The sequence below is a fragment of the Pelodiscus sinensis genome, chromosome 7 (genome assembly GCF_052426305.1).
Source record: "Pelodiscus sinensis isolate ZL-2025 chromosome 7, ASM5242630v1, whole genome shotgun sequence".
NCBI classification, from domain to species: Eukaryota; Metazoa; Chordata; order Testudines; family Trionychidae; genus Pelodiscus; species Pelodiscus sinensis.
In genome coordinates this window covers 4,889,072-4,911,184 of record NC_143058.1, presented here as the reverse complement: position 1 = coordinate 4,911,184, position 22,113 = coordinate 4,889,072, and the positions used below count along the sequence as shown (strand labels likewise).

Below are 22,113 nucleotides of genomic sequence, written 5' to 3'. Positions count from 1 at the left end.
GGACTGTTTTATAAAGACACTTCTAAACTAGAAGGCTGTGCATATTGTGGCAAATGGCCAACACTATCATGGTGGGTCCTGCGCTTCTTCATGTGATGAGTTAAGGTGCCACCTCTTCAACAACCCCACTAGTGTCCTGATGGGGGAGGGAAGGAGAGCAGGAAAGAGATCCAGGCCCTCTCTCTACTCCAGGTTCCAGCCTAAAGGCCCTATGGACAGTAGCTAAGCTCTTGAAGCTGTAATTCTTTCCCTCTAGGCTAGCTCCCATTCTTCCCCCTCAGCTTCTCAGACTTCTTGCCCTGAAGCCCCACCCCACTTTGGGCAGAGCTTCTCTTGGTCCTCTAATTAACTGGGAGTAACCTCTCCTCAGTTCACAAGGAATAAGGCTCTGATAATCCTGGGACTTGTAGATCTCTCATCTATCACTCTCCTGCTGCTCTGACCCTGCTGTATTACATTCTAAAGATCAGTGATTTAACTTTCAGCCTACTAATCAGATTGTGGTAGTCCCTATAAATGATAAAACAGTAAAGCATCCACTCAAACAGACTGCTATCTGTTTCTAAGCAGGGACAAAATCACAATACCAGTACAAAAGAAAATTATTTCTCTTAATAGATTTTTCCTTCAATCAACAAGTAACCTTTTTATATGAGAACCTTAGTAAATAATGCTATGTGGGAATTTTCTACATGCAATGTCAAAAGCAATCTCCTGCTTATGTTAAATGGAAAAAAAGATTCACGGCTCTTTCCGTAAAAATATTTATAAGGTATCTACAGACTTCATGTATATGGCAACACTGTGCATATCTGATTGCTTATGGGTTTATCCCAGTGTCTATGACTAAAATTTCCTATTTGCCACTGGTCTATCCAGCTGTCTGCCTTCTACTACCCTAAAGTTCACTAGCATAAGCATGGTCCCCATCACAAGCAGGGCTGGTTGCACCCCCTATTAAGGCTGTCCAACACTTCCAATTCTAAGATCCTGGTTTTCAGTTTCTTACACCCTGCCAAACTAACACTTGGGCTGATATTTCCTATGCTAGGTGTCCGCCTCAGGCTCAGTTTGTCTGGAAAATTTCTGCCAAAAATGGTTTACATGTTTCTGAGAATGAAGCTGGGGAAATAATTCTTTAACTATGTTAAGAAATTCTGGTGACTTTATTTGAAGTGCTCTAAAACTGTGGTCACCAACCAGTCGATTGGGATCTACTGGTAGATCTTGGAGCCTCTGACAGGTGATCCTGACTGGTTTGGCCAACAGGCTATTATCAAGTGCCAGCACTTCAGCTGTCTCTCCCCCTACTGCTGTGCACCTTCTGTCCTTTGTATTGGAGCTGCCCCTCCCTCTGGGGAGCCTCCTGTTTTCTGTGCAGGGCAGGGAGAAGAGGTTCGCTGATGTCAAGGTGCCCCCTCTCAGTCTGTATCCTATCTCCACAGATATCAGAGGGGTAGCCGTGTTAGTCTGGATCTGCAAAAGTGACAAGGAGTCCTGTGGCACCTAATAGACTAACTGAAGTGTTGGAGCATAAGCTTTCGTGGGCAAAGACCCACTTTGTCAGATGCATGTAGTGGAAATGTCCAAAGGCAGGTATAAATATGCAAGCCAGAATAAGGCTAGAAATAACGAGGTTAATTCAGACAGGGAGGGTGAGGCCCACTTCTAGCAGCGGATCTGGAGGTGTGAACACCAAGAAAGGAAAAACTGTTTTTGTAGTTGACTAGCCATTCACAGTCTTTCTTTAATCCTAAACTGATGGTGTCAAATCTGCAGATGAACTGTAGCTCAGCAGTTTCTCTTTGAAGTCTGGTCTTGAAGTTTTTTTGCTGCAGAATGGCTATCTTTAAATCTGCTGCTGTGTGTCTAGGGCCGTGGTCCCCAACACGGTGCCCGCAGGCGCCATTTCAATGCGCCCGCCAGGTGCTCGGGGCTGGCCTGGCCCCGGGCACATGGCGCACGGGCGCTTGCGGGGGGGAGCGCGCTTGGCGGGGAGAGCGCCGGGCGCTCGGCACTCGGCGGGGGGGGGGGGGCGCCGGCTGCTGTGTGTCTAGGGAGACTGAAGTGTTCTCCTACAGGTTTTTGTACATTGCCATTCCTAATATCTGATTCGTGTCTGTTTTTTCTTTTACGTAGGGACTGTCCAGTTTGGCCGATGTATACAGCAGAGGGGCATTGCTGGCACATGATGGCGTATATTATGTTGGTAGACGTGCAGGTGAATGAACCAGTGATGGCATGGCTGATCTGGAGACAGACTGGGAATTGGGAGCTGGAATTTAGTGTTAGTGAGAGACACAGGAGAGGGGTGGAAAGAAGAGCTGGAAGCTGATTAGGGAACACTGAGACTGGATGAGGATCTGGAAAGAATGGGACACGGGATGAAGGAGGAAGTGGGGGTAGGGATGGAAGGCTGACATTGAATAAGGAGCCCAGTGTGGGAGACTGGGAGCCAGTGGTGAGGCAGGAGAAAAAAAAAATACAGATTAGCTGAGCAGCCAGGAAAGGACAATTATGGGGGCAGTCTGTGCTAAAAGACTGGAGACAAGGAGCTGAGACAGGAAGGGAGGAACTGGAGTTGACTGAGAAAGCTGACTGGGGTGGGAAAGAGTCAGCACTAGGACAGGTTGCAGGGAATGGGGCAGAAGAGGCCAAGATTAGAGGGAGTGGGTCCAATAAAAGGACACCCTTGCGAGAGCCTAGAGCCCAAGATTCCAGTCTTATCATTTTTGCTGTCAGCAATTACCTGTGAACCCCACTGGCACAGTTTGTGTCTTATCTCCCTTTAGTGCTGGTCCATACTGAGGTTGACAACCCAATACTGTTATCATTCACTCTGTTAGCCCAAGGGGCAAAGATGTGATGGATCTAAAGGTTCTATATGATGCCAGTTAATGGAATCAGAGAGACAGGCAGAAAGAGAACAGTGAGAGTACGTCTACACTGCCACCCTAGTCCGAACTAGGGTGGCTAATGTAGGAATTCGAACTTGCAAACAAAGCCCGGGATTTAAATATCCTGGGCTTCATTTGCATGTTCCCGGGCGCCGCCATTTTTAAATGCCCCATAGTTCAAACTATCTGCAAGGAGGTATTCTTCCTGCAAGGTGGTTTAACAGTAGTTCGAATTAGGAGCTTTAATTCGAACTACCTAGTCCGTGCCGCGTGTAACCGCAGGCAGATAGTTCGAACTACGGGGCATTTAAAAATGGCAGTGCCCGGGAACATGCAAATGAAGCCTGGGATATTTAAATCCCGGGCTTCATTTGCAAGTTCGAATGCCTACATTAGCCACCCTACTTCGAACTACGGTGGCAGTGTAGACATACCCTGAGTGTGAGTGTGAGTGTAAACATAAGAGATTTTTTTTAAACCTACGAAAATTCAGGTTGCAGAGTCAAGCACACAAAAACTAGAAAGTCAGAATTAAGATTGCCTGTGCCACCTTATGTGTACGAAATATAAAAGTCTTTAAACAATCGTATACTGTTTCCCCCCCTCCCTAAGGACTCCTGCTTTCTTCAGTACACGAACCTGCACTGGGTACGAATCAGGGATTTGTAACGAAGCAGGCTGTAGGACTATTGCCTCTTTTGTTGAAGAAGCTGGAAGGCCTGTATAGTGACTGAGACAGGAAATTGCAGGAAGAGAAAGGAAGATCCCGTGGTTAAGACAGATGAATGCAGCCTCAGAAAACTGGATTCTATCATTGGTTTTGTCACAGAGTGTGTCCGACGCCAAGCAAATCATTCAAATCAAGCTTTTCGCAGGTGGCCACTGATGATGTGCACCTCATTTTCCAGGTGTCTGACTTGAGACTGCAGAGTCTGATTTGCAGAAGTTCTGAGCACTCACTACTGTAACTGAAGTCAACTGGAGTTGTGCTTCAATATAAAAACTAATGCATAATACTAACTACTCTGAAAAATCAGTTCTAGGCATCTCAAATTAGGCACCTACAATTAGTTAACACTTTTGGAGCTTAATCTGTGCTTCAGTTCCCCATATGTAAAATGGGGAAAATACTATCTTGTCATTTCACAGTCATTTTGTAAAGATGTTTGTGAAGCAGGTGGACACCTCTGTGATGACGTCAATGAAAAGCCCATGACAAAATTAATAATCTGTCTTCACAGAAGGGTTTGAACAGTGTGCATGAAGTAAGGTCTAGGACCATATGCTGAACAAGGGGGAACAAAATAGTAATATTAATTAATTGAACATCTATTCCATACATTGAATGATGCATGGGACATGAGGTAAAAATACAGAAATAAGGGCTCAGAGAGGTTAAATTCAAGGTTACACAAATGTTCTATGAACTGTGGTCTAGCTCCGACTCCTAGCCTCTGTGCACTGGACAAAGGTGCATCTCTTTCCGCTCTACTCTGCACTGGTTAGGCCTCAGTTGGAGCATTGTGTTCAGTTCTGGGCACCACATTTCAAGAAAGATGTGGAGAAACTGGAGAGGGTCCAGAGAAGAGCAACAAGAATGATTAAAGGTCTAGAGAACATGACCTATGAGGGAAGGCTGAAGGAATTGGGTTTGTTTAGTTTGGAAAAGAGAAGATTGAGGGGGGACAATGATAGCAGTTTTCAGATATCTAAAAGGGTGTCATAAGGAGGAGGGAGAAAACTTGTTCATCTTGGCCTCTGGGGATAGAACTAGAAGCAATGGGCTTAAACTGCAGCAAGGGAGGTTTAGGTTGGACCTTAGGAAAAAGTTCCTAACTGTCAGGGTGGTCAAACCCTGGAATAAATTGCCCAGGGAGGTTGTGGAATCTCCATCTGTGGAGATATTTAAGAGTAGGTTAGATAAATGTCTATCAGGGATGGTCTAGACCAGTGGTCTCCAACCTTTTTACACCCAAGATCAATTTTTAAATGGCAGACCAAGCCAAGATCTACCACCCCGACCCTTCCTTGAAGCCCCGCCCCTTCCTTGAAGCCCCGCCCTCTCTATTCTCCTCCTCTCCATCACTTGCTATCCATCCCCAATCCTTATACTGCTGCTTATTTTATTTTTTTTTATTATTCTGTAGGAAGAGGTTTTTCCAACATTTGGCCTGTCTACACTGGACCAAATGTCAGGAAAAAAAACCCTTCTTTTGGAAGCCACCTTATTCCTTGTGGAAAGAGGAATATAGGGGTGACCAAAAGAGCCTGTTTGCTCTTCCACTAAAAAAGCGGAAGAACCCTGGATGCAGAAGAGTTTTTCTGGGATATCTCCAGAATCCTGAAAAACTCCTGCAGTCTAGCTGTACCCTTGCTGTGTTGAGACAGGATGTGTAGGCTCTGGGGTGGGAATGAGGGATTTGGATGTGGGAAGGTGTGAGAGGTGCAAGCTCTGGGAGGAAATCTGGATGCAGGTGGAGAAGGGGACACTGGCTCAGGGAGGGGGCTCCAGGCTGGGCACTGTTGGGATACTAAACAAGCCACAGGCTTGCGGATGTGAGGGTGCAGGAATTTGGGTTGGGGTATGTGAGGGGCTGAGAGCATGAGGTTCCAGTGTTTGATAGGCTCAGATCTAGGGTCTGGGGAAGGGGGAGTGCAGGAGTGGTTGTGGCCAGATGGGGGCTTGGCCCCAATTGGGGGTTTGTTGGCCAGGCTTCATTTTTAAATAGAATACTATGTTAAACACAAAAAGTTTCTGCAGTCTTTATTTATGAGAATGGCAGGGAACCTGCCTTGAGTCAGGTGTCACTGACCCATAGAAAAGTCACTTGGGAGCAGGGGACACAGTACTGGGGAGGAGTGCTAGTGGGATCTGGAGCAGGGAACAGGGTGCCAGTGGGGGCAGGGGAGGGGGGCAGGGTGCCAGGACAGGTTTCTGCAGCAGGGGACAGGTGCTGGGGGGGACAGGTTTCTGCAGAGGGGAACAGGGGGACAGGTTTCTGTAGTAGGAGACGGGGTGCCAGAAGGAACTGGTTTCTGCAGCGGGGGCAGGGTGCCAGGGGACAAGTTTCTGCAGGGGGGGAGCAGGTTTCTGCAGCGGGGCTGGGGGGGGGGGGGCAAGGGAGAGGGAACAGGGAGCCAGGAGGGCAGGGGACAAGTTTGGGGCAGAGGTGAGGGAACAAGGTTGGGGGCAGGGAGTTCCCTACAGCAGCCACGGAGGGAAGCCTCCGACCCGCGCTCCCTCCGGACTGAGCACAGGGCAGCCGGGCTGGAGCGAAGAGAAGCGGCTGCCCGGCCAGCTGGCCATGGCGCTCAGCCAGGGTGCCACCAAGTTCCCCGTGGGCAGGCACAGAGGGGAAGCGGCCCAATCAGCTGGAGCGCGGTTCAGCCTCCTCTGGGCTGAACGCCACAGCCAGCTGGCCAGGCATCTTCTCCTCTGCGCCAGCCCACGTGGAGTGTGGTGCACCCTGGCTGAGTGCCGTGGCCAGCTGGCCGGGCAGCTGCTTCTCTTCCCTCCAGCCCGGCTGCCCTGCGCTCAGCCCAGAGAGGCTGTGCCTAGCTCCTGCTGTGAAAGCCACAGTCAGCTGGCTGGGGTGTTTCAGCCCTCCCGACCTCCCAGCTCCCACCATTCCTCGCAGCTACACACCTGTGTTGTTATTCAGTGAGTAGCTGCTCCTCAAATGAGGAAATCTAATGTAAATGTACTGCGCAGGTGCGCAGTTCAGAGAGGGCTCAAGAGCTACTCTTAGAGCCCCTGAGATCTACCGGTAGCTCACGATCTACTGGTTGGTGACCACGGGTCTAGACAGTATTTAGTCCTGCCATGAGGGCAGGGGACTGGACTCTATGACCTCTCGAGGTCCCTTCCAGTCCTAGTATTCTATGATTCTTGCTTTTGAATGAGAGGCAAAAATTATGTCCTTATCCTGTGACCATGGAATCCCTTGGTGTCAATGGCAGATGGTTGTGGAGGGTTTTACAGAGTATGCACAGAATAGCTCACCAGAGAAGTATGTAAGATCTCTATGGAGAGCCAGTAGATACTGGTATTTATAACAATTGTAAAATGTCTGTACCAGTTGGATAATACTGAAGGAGTTATATAGCTATGCTGAAAATTATGTTTTTAAGGTTTTGGAATTAAGGCGGGTGATCAGGTGACACACCTAGTAAATGCGACGAGGAGTCCTGTGGCACCTTATAGACTAACTGAAGTGTAGGAGCATAAGCTTTCGTGGGCAAAGACCCAGATGCATGTCAGAAGTGCATGTCAGATGCATGTCAGAAGTGGGTCTTTGCCCACGAAAGCTTATGCTCCTACACTTCAGTTAGTCTATAAGGTGCCACAGGACTCCTCGTCGCTTTTGCAGATTCAGACTAACACGGCTACCCCTCTGATACTTGACACCTAGTAAATGTTCCTTTCAGGCTAAGGACGTTAAAACGGACAACTGGTGAAATGAGAGTGCTCAATCAGTTAATAACCATTTTGAGGGAGGTCCTAACATCCAGACCCATTGCAGCTCTGGGGTTCCAGAGCGGGATCCTGCTCTGGCCTGGCCCAGCACAACTGGCCATTGCCAGAGTTCACTGGAAAGGGCCAGTTAACTGGAAAGCATAGGCTTACCCGCTAACCTTTTAACAAGGCAGAAGGTAACAGACATTGTCTCCCCATTTGGCTATTTGTATATTTTATGTCTGAGGTGTGTGCCCATTCACATCATGAGCCAAGTGCCAGTTAAGAGACAGAAAAATCTACAAGAGAAGAAATTGACAGGCAGGAACAAACAGCCACAGGGCAGTCTGGTTATGAATAAAGACGAAGGATTGGTCCAGTCCACCTTGGGAGTCCAAAGGGACACAGTGAATACTTTATCTGGGAAACAAACTAAACAGCATGCTTCTTTCCTGAACTGAGGACCATAGCCAGCCTAGTGGTAAAGCATTTCAAAGACTCTGGGTGCTTCAAGACATGAGTATCTTAATTAAATCTAGGCTCTACAGCAGTGGTCTCCAATCTTTTTACACCCAAGATCACTTTTTAAATATCAGAGCAAGCCATGATCTATCCCATCCCTTCCTCTAGATCCCACCCCCTTACTTGAGGCTCCACCCTCTCCATCATTTGCTGTCCCCAGCCCTTACTCACTCTCATTGGGTTGATACAGGAGGTGCAGGCTCTGGGGTGGGAGTGAGGGATTTGGACGTGGAAGGGATGGGAGGTGCAAGCTCTAGGAGAGAATTGGGTGCAGAAGGTGGAGGAGAAGAGGATGCTGGCTCAAGGAGGGGCTCCAGGCTGGAGAGTGTTGGGGTCAAGTGGAGGGCTGGGTTGCTGAGCAAACCACAGGCTTGTGGAGGTATGGGTGCAGGAGTTTGGTTTGGATGTATGAGGGGGTGCATGGCAGGGGGGGTTGGTGTATGATGGACTCAGGGCACAGGTTTGCAGTGTGTGGATAGTGCAGGAGCGTTGGGGCAGAAGACTGGGGTTGTGGGGGTGCAGGTTTTTGGGGATGTGAGAGGATCAGGGCAGAGGGTTCAGGTGTATGATAGGCTCAGGGTTAGGATCTGTGGGGGGTGCATAGGAGTGTTATGATGCTGCAGCCAGATGTGGGCTTGGCCCCAATTGGGAGCTTATTGACCAGGCTTCATTTTTAAATAAAATATTATGTCCAATACAAAATGTTTAAGCATTGTCTTTAATTATGGGAGAGGAGGGGAACCTGTTTTGGGTCAGGAGCCACTGACCCATAGAAAAATCAATCGGGGACCACACAAGGAGATGCAAAAAAGCAACTCCTCTAAAATCCCCCCAAGCCTCACTGATGTGCCCCCAACTGAAACACCTCACTTCCCTGGCACTGCAGCCCCATGTGGGGGGAGAGGAGGTAGGACTAAGTTTTAAGGCCTAGGCCAGATTAACTCTGGCGTTCCAAGGTTAGTGGATTTTGTGGGCCCCTCTACACTCGGAGGTGAAGGCATAAAAGAGGGATCCAGTGGGTGGGACAGAGATGGGGGGTGCAGAATCGAGATGAAGGTAGGGTATAAGAGCAAGCTGGGGATAGGTGTCTGGCCAGGAAGGAGCAGGAGCAGGGTGCTGGTGGAGACCTGGCCAGGGGCACCTCAGCCAGTACCTGGAGGTCTCCAGGGGCAAGGATCTCTGGGACAGGATCTGTGGGCAGTGCTGGAAGAAGCACATGTGCGGCTCCTTAAAAAAAAAAAAAAACAGCGGATCCTGCACCGCCATCTTAAACATCCCCCCGCCCCCACCACCTTCCTGGAGCACAGGGAAGGAAGGGAAGCCAAGGAAGTGCATATGCTGTTGTGGGCAGGAAAGGAGTGCGCGCTGTCTTGTCTTCCTTTCCTTCCTTCCCCGTGCTACCTACCTTCCTTCCTTCCTGCGGTGTGCGCATGGGAGAGGGGGAGGAGTCCCGAGACTCCACACCAGATCTGGCAGAGAACTGCGGGACTTCCCCACCACGCCGCACGAAGCCAGAGCTAGCTCTATTTTTGGGGGAGGCAGGAGGTTGTAGCACCAGCGTGGGCTCATTGTTGGGGGTGGAGGGGAGCAAGGGGAGGCTGGGAACACTGCCTCATGATCAACTGGCAGTATTGATTGCAATCTATTGGTTGGTGACCACGGCTCTACAGTGTGTGCTATGATTTTATTTTATATGTAATTCTTTGTTTTCTATACTTCCCCTTGCTCATAGTAAATTTTCTGCTTTGCTGAATAAACTTATACTTGCTTTCACTATAAACAAGTCTAGGAGCTGTATGTTAAGCAAAGCAATGATGTGAGATGAAATCTATAAGTTGAGGCGTTTTGAATCTTTGGATGCTGCAATGTTGTGACTATCAAGTGTCCAACACAGTGGTCCCCAACACGGTTCCCGCGGCCGCTGTCCTGGCCCCGGGCACGCGGCGCTTGGGGGGAGAGGAGGGGAGCGCCGGTCCCGGGCGTGCAAGTTTCCCCACCCTCTGGCACCCGGCGGGCGAACAGCCACACCCCCTGGCACCCAGCAACCTCAAATGGTTGGGGACCACTGGTCCAACAGAGCAGGGGACGAAAGTTGAAGAGACACACTTGAAGGGTTGCAGTGTGCAAACCACTAAACTGAAGGATCTATGAGGACTAGAGGCGAATGCTTGTGTGGCCCATGGCTGGTAGATTATGAGACATGTTACTTAGAGCTGGAAGTATCTAATAAGACTAAATGGGTCCACTAGTTTTACTTACCTGAAAACTCCTGGTGGTTATCAGGATAGCTCTGTGCTCTTGGCATCCGAGATTTGGGGTAGCTGTCTCTGCAAGTGTAAATGGACATTTTAGATACTCTGTTACTGGAGAGTCAGAGTGGTCAGGCAAGCAGTTAAGAAGTCTTCCAGTTTTATAACTGTTAAATGACACCACAAAGTATGTACTACCCCAGTCTGCGGCACTTGTAGGCATGTATGGGACTCAACTTTGAAATATCAAAGCTTGTAGATATTAATCACAATGGATGGATCTTGCTTGGGATAGGGAGTAACGAAATGACGTTTCTCGTTAGTACAGTCTATTCTGAGACATGCAAAGCAGGTGCCAGTGAAGCCATGCAGGAGCTCATGCCTTGCACCTTCATGGTGAAACAAAATAAAAACATCAGCGAGATATTAATTTATCAAGAATTTTTGCCAAAGCAAATCTGTCTTGTAAACATCAGATTTCCTTTTTCCTTCTGTGAAGCTCAAGTGATTAATAAAAAACTTTAAACTAGAAATTTGTCTTTATACACAACTCCCAGCCACTAAACAGGAATGGATGGGATTCCAGTCAGACAAGAACTACCAATTGCAGTAGAGCACGACCTTAACCATACCACTCCAGCACCTTCCTTTTTCAGACAAAAGCAGAAAGGGAGACACAAGCCTAAACCTCCGTTAGGAGTCCTCAAACAAAGTAAAAGAGGCAGACTAAATAAAGATAGCAAGACTGTCTCTGGATTGGTTCTGGAAAGTCAAAAAAAATTCTAAGCAAGAAATATTTTCATAGGATACACTTTCAGTCTACCAATCAAGATTACAAGATTTTCTTAGAAAAATAATAAAAAATGAGGCAATCATTAAAAAAGATAAAACCCCTAAATACCTAAAACTGAATGCATAACATTTTACACATCAGCTACAAAGTGGCTGTGTCAAACATTGATGCCATCTCTCTATCATACAAAAGTTTTCTTATCTGTAAAATGGGAATAACAGTTACTTAACTAAAAAGCTATTTATCAGATTAAATTAATTAATATTTGCAAGAGCACTTAGCTGAAAAGTTGCTATAGAAGTACAGAATATTCCGCAGTAGAAAGTTATTTTCTTCCAAGGAAAAGGAATACACTTTAATCAGAAAACAAAATCTTATGAAGGTAAACTTTTGAGGAATGGAGATTTAAGTTTTCCTGGGAAGTCTGAAGATTCTTGAAACAACTTCTTAAACAACCAAGAACAACTAATCGTTCCTGCCACTAATTTCTCTCTCTAAGGGTATGTCTAGACTACATTGGGTTTTTTGAAAAAACTGCCCTTTTTTAAAAAAACTTCACCTGCGACTACACTGAAATTGCATTCTTTCTAAATTAAATCGAAAGAATGCAGGGGTTTTTTCGAGATTGGTAAACCTCAAATCATGAGGAAGAACACCTTTTTCAAAAGAGCTCTTTTGAAAAAAGGTGTGTGGATGCAGAACAAGGACATTTTTCGAAAGAAGAGTCAATCGAAAAAAGCACAGGTGCCCTGTGAATAGCAATCAGGGCTTTCTTTCGAAAGAGCGTCCATGCAATCTGGACCCTCTCTTTCGAAAAGGAGATCGCTTTTTCAATCCGGTTTTAAGGTATGGATGCTCTCTTTCGAAAGAAGCTTTTTCGAAAGAAGCTTGCAGTCTAGATGTACCCTAATTGAATTAACATAGCTAAGAATTCATCCAGTAAGCAAACTTTTGCCCCAAGTTTCTGGAAAGTTCGAATCTCAAAAGTTTCCAAAAAAATGTATTATGATACTTTGATGACAATTAGATGATAATTTCATGTTTTTTCAAAAAAAAATTGACATGAAGAGATAAATGCTTTAACTCTGAGGCTATTAGCTTGTAGAATCTAACTGCTTAAAGTTTGCAGTTGAAGGGAAGATCAGATACAGCTTAAACTCCAAGATGACCATATTCAATATGCCACTGATGTCAAGCTAGATTTCAGAGTGATTGACATACCTGTTGCTGTGCCAAAATTTTGCTCATGAGACTCTAGTCTAGTTCTGACTATCTAGCATGGATTTCCTTTGGAAAGAGAGTTTTTCCCCGGCGGTACAAACACCTGAGAAGTTGTGCTAGACTAGAAACCCCTGTTCTTGCCATTCTCAGTCATTTGTTCCATAAGAACAAAACAAGGTGGGAACTGATTACTTTCCCCTAACTTTTTCAACACAGAAGTGTTGCTGCTGTTTTGACGGTAAGAACAAATAAGGGGAGGAAGTTCTTAAGGTGCTTTGGACATGGAAGTTTAGCCTTCTGCAACTTCTGGCTTCTGTGAGAGTGGAGCAAAAAGCGAGCAAGATTTGTGAATGGATATTTATAACTCCATAAGGTTTCCAATCATCAACAGTTAATCACTGGCATGATCACAAAATTTTATAGCAATCAAATTACATTATAAGACACCATAAAGTGAAAGCATGAATATGTTTAATTTCTGAGGATAATGCAGGAATTTTGCACCATGTGCAAGATTGAAATTTTTTTATTTATTTGACTTATCTGATATCTACCCATAATTTTAACCATCAACCAACATTTAAATGTGACATTTTTTAAAATGTATAATTAAAGTTTTGAGACAAACTTCTAATTTCCAATAGATCAATGTATACTTTCCCACAAAAGAAAATGCCTTCTCCCCAACCATACCATGAGACCCTACCAGATCATCTTTCAGTTTCCAGCCCCTCTACATATGCATCTCCAACCACTTTAAATGCCAGAGAAGATGGATTTTGCAGCACAAATGGTAGATAAATCCATCCACAATGATGTCCCCCTCAAATCAGGAAAGGACACACACAAATTCACCTAATTATGACTGACTGTTCTGCCAGTCTGACCGGTTCAACATGGGAACCACCATCCATTTCAGGTTGGTGGATTTGTGTTTCATAAATGTGTACTAATAATTTTAATTAAGTATTTATTACCTCCTAACCTCCCAGTTCCTTGAGTGGCACAAAATGACAAAACCTAAGTAAATATAAAACTAAACCATTACAATGATCGACTGTTTCACTCACTAACTCTCAATTCTTAACCCTAACCCAGGCCAATCAGGTCTGAGGGCAGGAGAGTGCACAAAGTCTCCTCTCACCCTGCCAAGAATGCACAGCACTTCTAAGCACTACGCGCTCTTTGCAGGGCAGGGACAGGGCAGAGAAAACTTCATGCACTTCCCCTCGCCCCCAGGTCCTGATTGGTCTGGGGGCAGGGGAGCACGCAAAGTCTCCTCCCACCCTGCCAGGAGCGTGTGGCGCTCACTCTTTGCAGGGTGGAGGAAACTTGGTTCACTTCCCCCTGCTCCCTGGCCGTAATTGGCCTAAGGGTGAGGAAGCGGCAGGGCCTCCACGAGCCGGATCCAGCCCACGGAGGCCCTTTTGCCCACCCCTGTCCTATACAATGATTTCTCTCTGAACAGAAAATATTCATTTTTTAAAAAATCAGGAAATGAAAACATCAGTTCATCTGGGAAATATTCAAATTTTGTTTTATTTACAATATTTAGGCACGTAAGTGAACCTAAAATACTCAGTAAGATATGTACCAACAACATAATCTTATATCTTGAAGGATCTTTCTCTGCAATGACACTATACAACTATCACTCACCTTTCCATGTATGTTTGACTGTTTGTTCTGATTTATAACAGTGGTTTTAAGCATAGTACTGGGTAGCTCATTAGTGGAATGGAATTTTCTTGCAGATTATGCCAATATCTAATATATATGTGTAATGGAGCTGCTCATAGCTGTAGAACACACTCAATTTACAAAGACAATGGCCAGACTTACAGTAAATCTCTGTGTGCAACAGAAAAAGCCACAACAGAAACTGATGCATCTTCAAAACAGAAATGTTACGCCTCTTCAAAAATAACAGGCTGATATGGTACTCTTCTCTTCTGTGCATTAGTAAGCAATTAAATCCCTTTAAGTAATACTGGGCGGGGATGTGTGTGTGTGCGCGTGTGCATGTGCGCGCATGCTCATGAATATGTCTGAAAAAAAGCACACCTAGAAATTGTTTCTGACAGTTGGGTTACTGTATTTTGTGGATGGTACTTTCAAGCAATCTAGTAGAAAGAAGTGCTGAATTTAAGTTGCTCTTACCCATCTAAAGGACTGTCAAGTGAGGGACAGCTTCCTGAGCCAGAGTTTTCAGGACTGCTCAAGGACAATGGATCCAGCATCTAATAAGTAACAAGAGTCGGACCAAAAAAAAAAAAGATCTTTTTTATGATTGATAGTTCACATTTTATAGCGCAAATTCCCAACATATTAATCATAAAAACCAGCAGCTATAACTGATCCAGCTGAAGCCCTACTGCATGAAGTCCTGCTTGCTGAAAAATATTCTGGTCCCTTCTCCCACCTAATATGAATATATTGTTTGTATTTATTTATTTACTTGACGCAGCGTAGAACAGGGGTGGGCAATAATTTTTGACCGGGGGTCACTTCAGAAATTTTTGAAGTGGCCCCAGGCCACCCCAGAAGGGGTGGGGCCTCAGGTGAAAAGGGCGGGGCCAGGACACTTTCATGCTTCCCCACCCACAGACCCTGATTTGTCAGGGGGTGGGACAGCACACGAAGTCTTTGCCCCCTCCCCTCCCAGAGACAACCACCAGCTGTTCTGAACAGCTGGCAGTCCCCTCTAGACATCTAGGCCCCTGGCAGTGGGGAGAGACTTTGCATACTCCCCTCTGCTGTCCCCAGGTCAATCAGGGCATGGGAAGAGGGAGCATGTGAAGGAGCTGAGCAGCAGCTGGTGGTTGATTTTAACTGCTGAGCCACCTGTAGGGCAGGAGGAGACTTCACGCACTCCTCTGCCCCTGAGCCCTGGGGGTGAGGGGAGTGCACGAAGTATCCTCCCACCCTGCCCCTGTCCTGCAAGACACGAGATGCTTAGAAGCACCGCACCCCTCACAGGGAGGAAGAAGACTTCGTGCGCACTCTAATCAGGGATTAGAGACAGAGAGAGCACACACAGTCTCCTCCCTCCCTGCCAGGAGCATGCGTTGCTTCTAAAGGCTGGGGCAGGGCGGGAAGAGACTTTGCACACTTCCCACCGCCTCCAGACCTTAACTGGCAGGGCCTCCGCAGGCCAGATCAACTTGCTTGGTGGGCCGGATCTGGCCTATGAAGGCCCTTTTGCCCACCCCGGTGTAGAAAATAGTACATTACAGAAATTATATTAACGGAAATGTATGTAGCACACACACAAAAAGGAGTAATTGCAGCACCTACATTAGAGTCACAGAATTGCTTGATCTCTCTCAGGCTGAAATTTTTTCAAAATACGAGCAAAAATAATTTGGCTATTACAGGATAGCTAGCTATGGCAATGTTTTAAAAATATCCTTTTTTTATTTAAAGAAACAGCTTTGAAAAGAGAACTTAAAATCTTGGAAGGAGATGGACATGGGGTCAAAAATGTCTCTTACTGTGTCTTTGACAATCCAGGTTACTTGCCCTTTTGAATGGCTGGTCCAGAGAGGATAACAATCTACTACTGCAAATTATTCCTATAGAATCAATGCTATGGACATATGCAGAGCTGGCTCTAGGCCAATTCCCCCGAATCTGTTCCCGTGCTGGCTGCTCCCTTCCCACAGCTCTGGGACATGCCACGTGCGCTGCAGGAGAGGGCGGTGGCCCCAGAAGAGGAGTGTGGCGGCTTCCCTGGATTTAACGGGGCTGTGACTCTTGGGTGTGTGGTGGTTTGGTTTTTATGGGGCTCAACAAAAAAACCTAGCTGCCGGGGTCTCGTCGAAACCATTCGAATTTGACCCCGCACTTCCTAAAGCCGGCCCTAGACATATGCTATTTAGCTGAAGGTCCTAGATTTAAAATACTACTGATGACTCATACATGCTATACATTTTTTACATTTTGGAGTCTACATACATGCAATCTTTGGCCTCACTGCCAACAAGAGGAATAATGTATTTTTATTATCTACAGAACTGGGCTGGATCTGATCAGAAGAATAGTAGGAAGTTCTGTCCAGTGGATAAGGAGACATAACTTCTATTCTCAGTTGATACAGTGACTTGCTATGCAACCGACAAGCCACTAACACTAACCCTCTGTTTTCTCTTCCACTCTCTCTCATCTACTTAGATTTCAAATTCTTTATGGTAAATATTGACTCTTACTAATTGTGAATACAGAGCTTCTCTCACCAGGCCCTGATCTCAAAAGGGGCAATGAGGCACCACTGTAATATGGATAAATAATGACCCAGATGCGAAAAGCACTACATATTCCATTTTCAATCTTCTGAGCTACCCAGACAGGATACTGATATTCAGAGACCAGGAATTCTTGTAGATTCTAATACTGAGCTAATCCACCAGAATGAAACAAATAGATCAGAGGGACAGAATGCCACGCCCCCATGTACCTGCCAGAAGAAGGTGGTAATACTTACTACATTTACAGTACTCTGTTAAACCATTATACACACATTAACTGACAAGGTGGTAAATTGATAGATCAGTCAGCCACCATGTTCATAGTGGCATTTAATCAAGTGGAAACAAGAAAAAAATATTTACTTGATCCATGCTTTCTGGAATGAACTCGCCTTCACTATTGATACTAGTGAATGATCCATTTCGTACCACCTGGTGCAGCTCATCTGGAATGTATCCTGGGGGAGGTGAACTTCTATCACGAGTATTAGAACCTTTTTTAAAAAAAAAAAAAAAAAAAAGCAGTTTGTTGTTTTTGACAATAAACATTTAGGCAAATTAAAAATATATTTACTTTTATTTAACGTTTCTTTTATTTTTACAACTAAAATTCATTAACACATCACCTAACTCACCAGCATGAATAAATCTCAGTAAAAGTAACAGGGCATCAACACATCAGTCAGAATTAATAGAGATCTTCTCTCATATAAGTGCAGACAATTTAAAAGGAAAGCTCATACACTTAAAGGCACAGGAATATTAATTGCTTTACCTATTACAGACAGCCTGTTTTTCCTCTCTGCCACTCCAAACACTGTATTATCCAAATCTTCTAGTGATGGCAGGGGTTCCATGTTACTCAGAGCAGGAGCCTAAAAATGGGGGAAAAAATTAAAACTATTAATTCTGTAGTTCTGAAAGGAAAGCAATAAATAAAAATACACTACAGATTTCCAAAAGCTCTTTATGTTAAAAGAAACATTTCTATGCTATATATCAGTTTTGCTTAAAAGTCCATATGGTCTATATCATTACACCAGTTTATTCAAACATTTCTACAACCAGGTTTTAAAATTATATTGAAGTAGTAAATTATGTTTTTTGTTACAAATTAGGATTTTTTTCAAACTTGCAATTTTCAATTTGTGAAAAAAATACATTATTTTTTAGCTCATGTTTGGATTTCAACTCGAAAGAGTCACTATATGAAATAATTATTATTTATAATGTAACAACTTAAATGACCAAATCCTATTGTGTTTGCAGTGAAATGACAAAAACCTATTATACTTGAACCTCTTTAATCTGGCAACCATGGGAAATAGTGTAGGCCAGATTATAGAATTTTCCAGACTCTGGGTGTTCGCCATAATGAAAGGCATGGGGGATCAAAGCATGGGGTCGGGAAGGAAAGGAGGGTATAGGAGTGTCCTGTGGGTGAGGGGGTGGGGTCTGGGTGGTCCTCCAGAGCAGCACTTTGCTACACAGACATTCTCCCAGCTAGGGGACATGGGGAGCAGCAGCTGTGCAGAGCCACTTCCTGCTCCCCTGACAGGGTCTGAACCACAGATATCCCCGGATCATGGAAAAATAGATTATGGAAGTTCAATGTATTTTCATTAACACTTGTTGTGACAGATGCATTTGAACATTTATTTTTATTTAAAGAAACAACTTGAAATTGTTAATCTAAAAATAGGTACAATAGCAGTTTCAAGATCTGCACCAGCCCCTGAAATTACATGCCAATGTTGGCAATATTACATCATATTTTACTATATTAATAAATGCATCTTTTGCTGTTGTACAAACTCATACACACATACAGATGGTAAGGAGAACAATTTAACTCTCTAGGAGAACAGAGTGAAGTTGACCAAATGTAAAATAATGTTACATGCATAAAGTAAATAAACTGAACAAACAGAAAAACATTCTAATCTGAGTAACCTTAGGCATTACAATAACCGTTATATTTCAGATGGAAGTGCAATTTAATTAGGCAGTATCCTTTTTAACTCTTTAATCTAGCCATTAATATACTAATACCTGTGTATTTCCATGTATTACAAGCAATATCTTGAGGCTCTTCATGTGAACACTACGATCTAGCAGTTCAACAGCTTTGTCCAAATCATCCTGTGTGGTTAATGGAATCACCAACTACAGGGAGATAGGAAAATAGTCAACTTAACAAGGAACACAAAAAGAGTAGGGTTGGTAGTAACATATAGCATCAGGGTTTATAACAATTTTCACATAGTAATGTTGATTATATACATCCCCAATGACTTATTTATTAAGTAAATTACAGTATTCAAGGAATAGTTCCAGACACGAACATTCCTAGATGGGATAAATACAAACTGCACTAGAAAAACATGAACTAAATTAATTTGCCTAGGCCAGAATCACAAATTGCCAACTAAAATCCACTAAAATAATAAACTGACATTTTAAAGCCATAACTAGATGTTAATCAAATTGGAATGAAAATATCTTATATTTATATAAAGAAACTGTTCTACATCAATAGATTTACCCTGTGTACAAGTACCTATTCTAATGAAATGTGAGCAATAAAACATTTTGCAAATTTGGCCACCTGTCACTCAAAGAAAAATACAGGGGAGAAAGGGGGAGAAGAAGGGTACGTTTTAGAACAAAACCAAATACTAAGCTATTAAATAGTATCTGTATTGTGTTAGTATCAGAAACCCATCCTCAGGAATTGGGACTTCATCATAATGGTCACTGTAGAGCAGGGGCGAATGAAATATGGTCCATGGCTGGATTTGGCTCACCAAACTAGAGTCAGGCTTGCCACAATACTCTGGCCGCCAACAACCCTTGGGCAGGCTCCCCACCTGCCATGGCCCCACATGTTACTCAAGGGGGCCAGCTGCTGGTACTATGTGCATCTCTGTACTAGGGGTGTTAAATTTAAATTAACTGGCTAATCGAATTAGTCGATAAGGGCACCTCCATCTTTGAAGTGTAGCAACAGCCACTTCAAAGGCTACACTTCAAAGGCGAAAGCGCTGCAGAGAGCACAGGGCCAGCGGGGGACTCAGGCAGTCCCCTGCTGGTGCCTGTGGAGTTTCAAAGCAGCAGCACTGCATGGAGCCTAGGGTCAGCTGGGGACTCTGAGTCCCGAGCTGACCCTGGGCTCCACATGGCGCTGCCACTTTGAAACACCGTGTGGAGCCTAACACCAGATGACCTTCAGTCATTATGAAAATACATTGGATTTCAATCTTAAAAATAGTCAGCTGTCAAAACCATTAATTCATTAAAATATGAGAAACTGAAGATTTAGGAAGGCAGAATATTACCTCATTATTGCTGTAATGCAAGTCCATAGGCTGTCCAAAAGCCACTTTAGCTTTAGAAGCAAGATCTTCTAGTTTGAGAGGCCTGGGAAATTGTAGAATCCTGCAACACAAAAAATAATTTTTAGAGAATTTTCGCTAATTTGAAAGGATTACTGCTTATTAATGAATTACCTATGAGTAATCTTATTACAGAAAAAGAAAGAAGGCTTACAAAACTTCTGCTGCCTTTTAGAACATTAATATGCAGAATAAATTTTAAAAAGCATATTCTGCAGTAAAAATTAAAGGAACTCCCAGTTAATAAGCATAAAATTAGGCCCTGCTATCTGTGCTTTAGTAACATGCATATTGCTCCACTCTGGTGAGCACACACACAGCCTTAAATATTTCAAAATTCTGCTTAAAATATTCCAGTAGAGGTTTCTTATAAATTTCAATAACTTCTGTTTAACAGAACTAAACAGAACAGAAGAGGCAGTCATTATTGAAGCGTGATCTGCACTACATAATTATTTCAGTATCACTGCATCACTCAGGGGCATGAAAAATCCACACCCTCAGCGAAATAGTTACACCAACTGTAACCCCTCCAGCTACTGGGTAGATGGTGCTATGATGGCAGGAGAGCTTCTCCCTTGCATAGGTGGAAGTAAGCCAATGAGAGAGCTCTAGCCTGTTGGCTTAGAGCAGGGATGGGGAACTTGCGGCCCCCAGCTTGCCTGGATCTAGCCCCCGAGGATCAGGGCTCCAACCCCAACATTGGGGAGCCTGCGCTGGTACTCCAGCCCCTCACTTTCTCCTGCAGGGCTGGAGCACACACAATCTACTAACCTAGGCCCCCCCTAGGCTCCGGTGTGTGAGGGGAATATGGGGAGTGTGTGTCTCGTACTCAGTCGGGTACCACATCAGTGAGGGGTTTGTTTTTTTGTTTGCTTCTTGCTTGTGTGCAGCCCCCGACTGATTTTTCTATGGGTCAACAGCCCTTGAACCAAAAGAGCTTCCCCACCTCTGGCTTAGAGTGTCTTCACCAGATGTGCTGCAGCTGCACCAATGTAAATTTGTAGTGTAGACCTGCCCTAAGAAAAATAGGATATAGACTAGTAATGGGCTGATGAGCATACTCTCTACTTCAGCACTCTCTGGTACAGCAACATCTGTGGTCAGGCATGATCTAGCTGGATGTCTACTTATCATGGGTATGACCAAGTTTCCTGCTGTCCCATAGTTTGTTTACAGCTACTATCCCTAGCTCTCTGTGGTCTGTGCTGTTATTTAACTCTAATTTACCCCCAAATGTCTTCTCAGAGCCAGTAAGCAGTGGAAATACTGGTAATATTAACAGACAATATTGACTTCCCAGGGTTTGGCAAATTCTCTGCTTTGGCATCAATCAGGATCAGAGGGTGCTAGTCTAGAAAGGTTCAAGCTGCACCTCCGTTTCAGGCAACCAACATTTCCTAAAATCAGGAGTGCAGCTTGAAAATGTCACCTGCCCACCTCCTTTTTGGAAGGTATGAGACCATCAACATTAACATAACATTTTCTAAAATGTGGGTTATAAACTCACATTAAAGACTTCCATTATCTGAATGCCACCAAAATTAAAATATCCTAAATGTGTGTCACTCTCAGAGCTTCCATTACATACAAGTATCTCTCATATGCAGGCAATTAAATTATTTCAACAGAAAGGCCATCTAACGGACTTTTGCTTCATCTCTATTCTAAGTTATTGAGGCAAATATGAACCATAAATCCCGATAAGAAATTCCACTTGAATTTTATTATTATTATTATAATAATACTGGAAAATTACCAATGGTTAATGGCCCCTTTTATCTGTGTTCAGATTATTATATATTATTAAATATGATATACCAGTAAGAACATTGTTTTCTTGGGAGAAAGGAGGACAGAAAGCTAGATTAAGGAAAGTCACTCTTTCCTTTATCACCTTAATTGTGCATTAGTAAGCTTGGAACTTTGTACACTAGAAGGCTTTGGCCATCTGTTTAGAACACTATCTTCATTATCTTAGGAACTCGTGAATAGCTTATGACTCCTCCTTTCAACATCCTATTTTACAACAATGTGGAAGCATAACCTTGTGTCCACTGTGCTACACTATCCATGTAATTTGGAGGTGCATGTTCTCAAAGAACATCAGAATTCAACCTGCATATTGGATTTGGTCTATCCAGTTTCACCTGTTTGCAGGCAAGCTTTCACCAACAGAAGTGGGTCCAATATAAAAAAAAACAGTTACCTCACCCACCTTCTCTCTCCAGCTGGGCATTCAGCACCAAATTACTTCTAGCTGGTATAAACAGTCCTATATTTTAAAGGTTGCTATACAGATGTCTTTTGCATTACATAAAACACTCTTCCAT

At 44.2% G+C, this 22,113-nt stretch overlaps 1 protein-coding gene across 1 annotated transcript in view; it reads right to left on the bottom strand.

Moving 5' to 3' along the window:
* The window catches only part of MAP3K2 (mitogen-activated protein kinase kinase kinase 2), a 102,294-nt gene that overhangs the window by 20,886 nt on the left and 59,295 nt on the right, over positions 1-22,113 (bottom strand). The window contains exons 5-10 of the mRNA XM_075933035.2: positions 19,724-19,823; positions 18,438-18,551; positions 17,161-17,260; positions 16,749-16,879; positions 14,299-14,378; positions 10,135-10,202 (exon numbers count right to left, since the gene is read on the bottom strand). Of these exons, the coding sequence (XP_075789150.1) occupies positions 10,135-10,202; positions 14,299-14,378; positions 16,749-16,879; positions 17,161-17,260; positions 18,438-18,551; positions 19,724-19,823 (593 nt within the window). The remainder of the gene's footprint in view (positions 1-10,134; positions 10,203-14,298; positions 14,379-16,748; positions 16,880-17,160; positions 17,261-18,437; positions 18,552-19,723; positions 19,824-22,113) is intronic.